At 34.6% G+C, this 7964-nt stretch overlaps 1 protein-coding gene across 10 annotated transcripts; it reads left to right on the top strand.

The window, feature by feature from the left end:
• Positions 1–1629: 1629 nt before the first annotated feature.
• Positions 1630–6731, top strand: LOC105039176 (probable serine/threonine-protein kinase PBL28). 10 transcript variants are annotated; one of them, XM_010915233.3, is made up of 10 exons: positions 1630–1794; positions 1904–1959; positions 2056–2116; positions 2546–2633; positions 2793–2977; positions 3743–3941; positions 4036–4199; positions 4297–4401; positions 6226–6348; positions 6451–6731. In XM_010915233.3, the coding sequence occupies exons 4-10, from the start codon at positions 2564–2566 to the stop codon at positions 6652–6654; spliced, it is 1050 nt and encodes a 349-aa protein (XP_010913535.1). In that variant the 5' UTR covers positions 1630–1794; positions 1904–1959; positions 2056–2116; positions 2546–2563; the 3' UTR covers positions 6655–6731. The 10 variants fall into 10 exon arrangements, with proteins under 10 accessions (XP_010913535.1, XP_073100976.1, XP_010913532.1 ...); XM_010915230.3 differs by having other exon boundaries at positions 1631–1794; positions 2517–2633; XM_073244866.1 differs by having other exon boundaries at positions 1631–1794; positions 2485–2633.
• The last annotated feature ends 1233 nt before the right edge of the window (positions 6732–7964 follow it).

Raw genomic sequence — 7964 nt, 5'->3', positions numbered from 1 at the left:
TCCGATGTGACATCATACCGACATTGGATTGGTGGCCCTAGTACCGGATTTGGCACAGATTATGGTGGGGAAGAACGGATCCTTGAGGCTACGGAAAGAATAAAAAAAAGAGAAAATTTTTATGCATCATATATGGTATAATTAATTTGACATGGAGTGCATCATCTAATTATCTTAAAGCACGTAGCATATTTAATGATGAGATATATATTTAATACTATCCAATTTTTTTTTTAATTTTTATGACAAAAATACTCTTTCTTCTATACAATTATTATTTATCTTATATGACTTTCCGTGAATATATATGATGTCTTAAACTATACACAATTTTTTGTATATTGATGACATCTTGAATAATATATATGACTTCCTGATATCTTATATGTCTTCCTATGAATATATATGACATCTTAAATAATATATATGACATTCTGTAAACATATGTGACTTTCTGTGAATATATATAACATAATGAACAATATATATAACTTCTTGTGGATATATATATGACGTTCTGAACAATATATATAACTTTTTAATATCTTATATGATTTTTTTCTGAATATATATGACATCCTGAATAATATATATAACTTCTTAATTCCTTATATGACATCAGAAAGTCAGATATATTGTTCGAAATATCATATATATTTACAGAAAGTTATATATATTATTCAGGACATCATATATATTCACAAAAAGTCATATAAGACGTTAGGAAGCAATATATGTTCAGGGGTTATACATATTCACAGGAAGTCATATATATCGTTTGGAATGTTATATATACTCACAGGAAGTCATATAAGGCATTAGGAAGTTATATATGTTATTCAAGATATCATATATATTCACAGGATGTCATATATATTATTCGGGATATCATATATACTCACAGAAAGTCATATAAGGTGTTAGAAAGCCTTATATATTGTTCAGGATGTCATATATATTGTTCAGGATATCATATATATTCATAAAAAATTATTACAAAATATCAAAAAATCACATATATTATTCAAAATATCATAAATATACAGAAAGTCATATATATGGTTCAGAACATCATATATGTTCACAAAAAATCATACAAGATATTAGAAAGTAATAGTATTATTCCTTCTTTGTTGTACAGAGAAAAGGATATTTTTATCACTCAAAATTAAGAAAAAAAAATTGAATGGCATTTAATGTTCGTCCAATTTAAATGCGCTACGTGCTCCAATATTATTGGACGGTACATCATTATTGTACTATACATGGTGCATAAAGAATTATTCATAAAAAAAAATTATAACTTAGAAGGTTCATGGACTTGGGCTACAAGGCATTAGTTCTGATTAGTAACCAAATATTTATAATTAAATAATTAGAGAAAAAATATTTTTTAGTATTAATAATTAAATATTTATCTATAACTAAATAATTATAATGAGTCCCACAATTACTTAGATATATGAAAATAAATAAGAGTCTTTTCTTTTTCTAGAATAAATAAATTGGAGCGTGTTTTGGTACTAAGGAAAGACAAAGCACACGATATGCGATCATAGCATAACTCCACTCATCACCATCTAATTAATAAATACAACAAACAAAGGTGGGGAATACCAAAAGACCGGCTGAAAGCTTCCCGCCAGCGGCAATCTCCTATCACTATTCCCTACCACCCCAATCCGTTGGAGAGAGCCCGGCATTATTCCTTCTCTACCTCTCCTCCAACTCCTCCCACTCCTCTCCAGGCGAGCGGAATCCCTCTTGCTTCTCCCTTCTCTTCTTTTCTCTTCGGTAATCCTTCTTCTTTTTTGCTTTTGCTTATTCTTCAAGTACTCATTGCTTTCTCATCTTTTCCCTTGCTATCTCTTTCCCTTTTCTTTACTCTTTTGTGAAATAGTAGGTGGTTGGAGATATGGGGTTGTTGGGAGCTCTCAAATTCTAACTTCGCGATCATACGTAACTCCCAAGAGAGGCTCTTTCGTTCGCCTGCCCCTTCCTTTCTTCTCTTTCTTGTTTATTTTATTCTCTTACGTATCTCCGTTTCTCTTTCAGTTCTTAAAGGAACCGTGGCTCTCTCTAGTGAAGCCAATGCTTTTTGGTTATATCTTCTGAGGTGGGTCTTTACTTTGGTTCCATTGAGATGACTTCCTTGCTCCATTTTCTTCCATTTTTTCGTCCATAATGTGGATTTATTTTTCTTAAGATGAATTTGGTGGGCTATATCTGTTTTCTTCTTATTCTTGATATATTATTTTCTGCTTTTGTTCTTCTTTTTATCCTTATTTTTTATTCAGTTATAACTTTATGTATGGTCGGGTTTTGAAGGAATTTTTTTTTTTTTTTGGTTGTGTTTTTGGATTCCTCTTGATGCTTTGCCATATTCCTTTTGTTAATTTCAATATTAAATCTATTATTTTGGGTAGAAATAAATTGATTTATAAGGTTCCTTTACTTCAATGTATGCTTTTGTTGGTGCCTCAGGATATTTAGGCTGATCTCTTCTTTCACATCAGGAACACAATCTGTTTTGGTTTCATTACAGACTCTTTGAGGATCCAATATGCCTTTCAACATAGTTTCAGCATGGAAGAAGCGGCTGAGAAGCAAATCACAAGATCACATTGACCCATGTGTGACATAATTGGTTCTTTTTATTTCAATTTTCTGCAAAACATTTTTCTTTGCCTTTTCCTTTTGTGGGTGTGGGTGTGGTTGGGGGTGGGGGGTGGGGGTGTGGTGTTGTTGGGAATAGGAGTCCAACGTTATAATTTGACTGCTTTTTGTGGCAGGGATATATAAGCCTATTGAGTTTTGGCAGCTGAAAGATCGAAGCTCATCTCCAAAAAGACGTAACTGTTCCTCAGTATTCACCCTTAAGCAAATGGAGGAAGCAACATGTTCATTTAGTGATGAAAACTTGATTGGAAAAGGAGGATTCGGTCGGGTATATAAGGGTACTCTGAGGGATGGAGAGGTTTGTAAGTGATGTGTTGGACATTATTTGAGAATTTCTTGCACGCTTACATTCTCAATAGTCTGCAAGGGGAACTTGAGACAATTTCAAAATGCTTCACAATTCTGTGAATTTTATTTACTTTATTTGTAACCAAGTTTGGGGTAATAGATGCTATTAGTTGGATGGTTCAAGTATCTAGGTTAACATGATGTGTGAAAGTGAACATGAAAGTATGATGTTTGAAATTTTACGGCATCTTATTCTGTTGTAATAATGACATGATGTGCTTGTTCATTAATATTCACTGGGTGGAAGATTTGTGATGATTTGTGAAAGCTAGAACGACTCATTAGCAACTGATTTGATTATTTATGACATATTTATCTTTGCACTGCTCATTTTTCTCTCAAAAAGAAATTGTTTAAATTCTCATTCCTAACTCAAATATGCCATTTTTTCAAAAAATAATATCCTTATGCTGCATGTGGTATGCTGCATATGAGTTGTATAACTTCACTATACTACTGACTGCACTGTCGCCTTGCTTTCTTTCATAACATATTAATTACTTATATGTTGTTGGTTATGTATGAATATTTTTCTTTTTTATTATTTGAAGGTGTTTTATGCTGATTTGAAGAGATGACGAAAGTCAAAAGGAGATCTGGAACATAAACTTATATTGTTAATGTTTTGCACAAACATTTTTAAATAGCTGGAAACTTTCATTTTGCTGGTCTTCTCAGAAATTTCTATTCTCACTTTTTATGTATTAATTTGTAGGTTGTTGCGATAAAGAAAATGGATCTACCACCTTTTAAGCAAGCTGATGGTGAACGTGAGTTCCGAGTAGAAGTTGACATTTTGAGCCGACTTGACCATCCAAATCTAGTCAAAATGATTGGCTACTGTGCTGATGGGAAGCATAGGTTTTTAGTATATGAATTTATGCCTAAGGGAAACCTGCAGGATCTATTAAATGGTTCGTTAATTAATTAAACCCCACTATTTATTTGATTTTATCTGTGTGTTATCATTCAGCTCTGGCTCTTTCCCTAATATTTATTACCATGCAGGAATTAGTGAAGTGAAGATGGACTGGCCTTTAAGATTAAAAGTAGCACTTGGAGCAGCAAGGGGTCTTGCTTATCTCCATTCCAGTTCAGCTGTTGGTATTCCTATAGTGCATAGAGACTTCAAATCCACCAATATTCTATTAAGTGAATATTTCGAGGCAAAGGTAATGAAGAGATAAAGTATCCTGCAATTATGAATTGATCAAATATCTGCTACTACAGTTTGCACGGCATAACCATGACGGTGACTGAACTCCTCAGATTTCTGATTTTGGCCTTGCTAAGCTAATGCCAAATGGTGAGGATATGTATGCAACTACAAGAGTCCTAGGTACTTTTGGCTATTTTGATCCTGAGTATGCATCGGTATGCATCTAAAACCATACTCATATTTTTTCTTTGTTGGTTTTGGATTCACATCAGTAATATACTTTTTTTTTTTGTCATAAGTAATATATCTTGTAAAACTCTATCACATTGAATATCACACATGTATTCATATGGCTAGATAAACCATCAGTCTGAGAAATTTGATGAGAATCAGAATAAATTGAACCCCAGTTTGATTTTTATTGCTTTGTTAACATCAAATACGTCATAGGCAGAACTCTGAATGCAATACAGAGAGTAATTATAGTTTGGAACTGGTTTTGCCTAGATAGGTAGCTAGACTCTGCAACCTTGGAGTTCATATTGATAAAGAATAGGATATTTGGCTGCCTCTGACCCTATATATCGCAAGATTAACATGTATCAATCCAAGATTATCTATTTATTCATTTATTTTTGATAAAATAAATCCAACTTGAGTTGAACTGGATTTCTTGGAATATGAAACATTCTTTCTAATTTTACTTCCACAAACTCTTATCAGTCAATGTGGTTGATCATATTTGATCTATTATAGAAATATTAGAAATAACATGTGTTTTTCATATATTTTCTTTGAACTTACCATGCAGTTGCTGTGCAAGCTGCAAAGTATAAATTTGCTTCAGCATAATCATATGCATTTTGCCGAAACCATATGATAAGGGAAAGACAAGATGGTAGAAGTGAATGAAGATGGAAAACTGATGCAAAGAACCAAAATGAAATCCTTCTTCCTTTATATGAAATTTCTGAAGTGACATGAAATGCTCTATTGTGCAAAGTGAATTGCGATGTTATAACGTTCGACTATCACTAAACTTTTTAACCACTTTTACCTTTTTCATAAAGCCCCATGTTCTTTTTTAATGTTTCATTGAAACTCCTCCACATTAACTATTTAAAAAGGTTGTCGTGAGATAGATTTGTAGCTTTAGAGTCTCAAATTTCATCTGAATCACTTGAGGTGCATATGAGGTCGGTAATCTCAGATATTTGAGGATTTTAACTATTATCATTCCCTTCTGGAAATGTTTTAGTCTAAGTTCTGGAAGCCTGTATTACATTTTGAATGTGTTGTGTCATACAAATATATGAATTAATGATACGTAGAATTCACAAAATCACAACTTTTTAGCTGCTTTTTAGGCCTTTCTTGAATTGATTATGCAAAGTGACATGTCCGGAGTGAACCTGACAACTTGACTTTCTTAGTAGATTTCATTAGTGCTTATTGACATCACTTCCTTACTCCTAAAGACCTCCTAGGATCTTAGACCATTTCTTCTTTATTTCGCTTCTCTATGATATCGGAAATCAAATAATATCACCATACAACTTGTGCTTCCTTTTGTTATATTAATATCATACCAAAGCTGTAAAATTAGTTGCAGGATGTGGAGAATGTAAAAACCACAGTGAAAAATACACTAAGAAATGAAAAGGATCTAAAGAATTTGGTGATACTCACTTGTTCCTAGAGAAAGTTTAGTGAAGCTGCAGTATGCAAATAGAAGAAGATACGTATAAGCCTTATGCTTGTTAGGCTATTGCCAAGAATTATGAAAAAGTATGAAATGCATCAATCCAATAATCATTGCTTGGTCCAATATCCGTTTTAGGATGAGGTAAAGCTAACTTGTATTGGATAATGGGAAATTCAAGATGATTATACTTGGACATCTTACTGAGAAAGGAGAAAAACTTTGTCATATGTGACTTTGTCAAGCAGTTAGCAAACTTAGCAGCTGACAAACTTGAACATGGAGGTTTTGAAATTCTTAATTTTGAAATGTTTCTTTCTGCATTGTTGTTTGACAGACGGGGAAACTCACATTACAAAGTGATGTCTATGCCTTTGGCGTTGTTCTGCTGGAGCTCTTGACTGGTCGAAGAGCTATAGAGTTAAATCAGGGTTATACAGACCACAATCTTATATTACAGGTATACATTGTATGCCATCCTAGGTTATAAGGTAGCAAAACTTGAGATTTTATGCAAAATCCTTAAAAAATGCATGTTATCATGGTTTTTATATGGATTCAGGTCCGACATCTGTTGGGTGACAGGAAGAAGTTGCGTAAAGTGATCGATCCCGATCTGTCTAAAAGCTCATACAGCATGGAGTCAATTGCCATGTTTGCAGACCTTGCTTCAAGGTGTGTTCGTATTGAGGGTGGTGCAAGACCATCAATGGCAGAGTGTGTGAAGGAACTTCAACTCATTTTCCGTGCAAATATGAGAGTATAAAGCATGTGTTTGAAATGCAAAGTTATGGTTTCGTATACCAATAATCAAATAAATCAATTTCTCAACTTATGTTGTCATTGAAATTTTTCAAGCAATCTAACTACATCTACTTCTGTCCTTGTGATTGTAGAGGCTCAGGGGTGCTTTGTCAAAAAGTCATGAACGTATTGACAATATGGAATCTTAAATTTAAGCAGATATGTAGAGCTTGAATGGATCAATAGATTTCTTTTTCTTGTTCTATTTAAACACTCATATAAGAGAACATGCTAGCATTGACATTTTACCCTGATCGTACTCTTACGGGTAAAACTATCCTGACCTTGCCAAGGATAAAACGTCCCTCCCCACTGTTGTAAGCTGAAAGAGAGAACTTAAATCCCAGAGGCACAAGCTCATGAGAAGTCAGTGGAGGCCTGTCTAGGCATTAACATAGGCCTACGTTATGTTTAGGCCAATCTCTTAGCAAGCACATAAGTGAATTGTTGTGTGCAAAAGGGAAGTATTTTTCATTCTCCAAAGTCGCTGATTTTTTTTTTATCCTCAGAGAATGAGACAAATATAAATTATATAACAGCAAAATGATTCAGATAATGTACAAGAAGTACTTTAGGTGCATTATATATATATGTCTTCATGTGGATGTATGTATATAATAGACATGCATATTGACTAAATGGAGGAGGTCAGAAGGCAGTTTGGTGACCTATTATACCCAATAAACCTGCCCTTCAGTCCCTCAGAAGATCCTTATGATCCCTCATACGCATACTGGCACTGCAAGCAAGTTGCATGCAGTCTTTGTCCAGCTTGACTCATCATCCAACAGAACTTTGGGTCTGAGAGTTGATCTATGTGGTGACTACTATGACCACAGATATATTGCATTGGCTCCATATTTGCGAGACTAGCACTCAACGTCAGGCCTTATTAGCCAAGCATGCGGCTGGATTCTTGCTTCATACTGGGAGCCCAGCGGAGTTTCTCAGTGTGGAAGAGGATATGCCCCTCGGCTCCGGCAATTAGCTCGAACCTCGAATGGTCTATTGGTGATGAATTTTCTATCAAGGTCACCCAAGGCCCTTGGATTTCATCTAACTTCTCTTGATCAATGGCCAGTATTGGCAGATGTTAGTGCCTTGAGAGTCGAGACCTTTCCGAGGGAGGGGAAAAGAGGTGGAACATTGGGCTCATTCGTTAGACCTCCAGGGAACTCTGGGAGCCAAAATTCCGTCCATGGCGATCCCTGTCTTTGATCGGCCAATGTTGGGGCCCTTCTTGTTCACCTGTTAGGCTGTGCAACCTCCCAT

The sequence above is a fragment of the Elaeis guineensis genome, chromosome 1 (genome assembly GCF_000442705.2).
Source record: "Elaeis guineensis isolate ETL-2024a chromosome 1, EG11, whole genome shotgun sequence".
NCBI classification, from domain to species: Eukaryota; Viridiplantae; Streptophyta; class Magnoliopsida; order Arecales; family Arecaceae; genus Elaeis; species Elaeis guineensis.
Note: the sequence above shows the minus strand (reverse complement) of the source record. Positions and strands in the feature narration are given on the sequence as shown.

What these genes read in the sequence shown, in the direction of transcription:
- LOC105039176 (XM_010915233.3), top strand. Translation starts at nt 2,564, where the DNA reads ATGCCTTTCAACATAGTTTCAGCATGGAAGAAGCGGCTGAGAAGCAAA. An exon ending in CCTGCAGGATCTATTAAATG is followed by an intron (nt 3,942 to 4,035) that starts GTTCGTTAATTA and finishes ATTACCATGCAG; the next exon opens with GAATTAGTGAAGTGAAGATG. An exon ending in ACCACAATCTTATATTACAG is followed by an intron (nt 6,349 to 6,450) that starts GTATACATTGTA and finishes ATATGGATTCAG; the next exon opens with GTCCGACATCTGTTGGGTGA.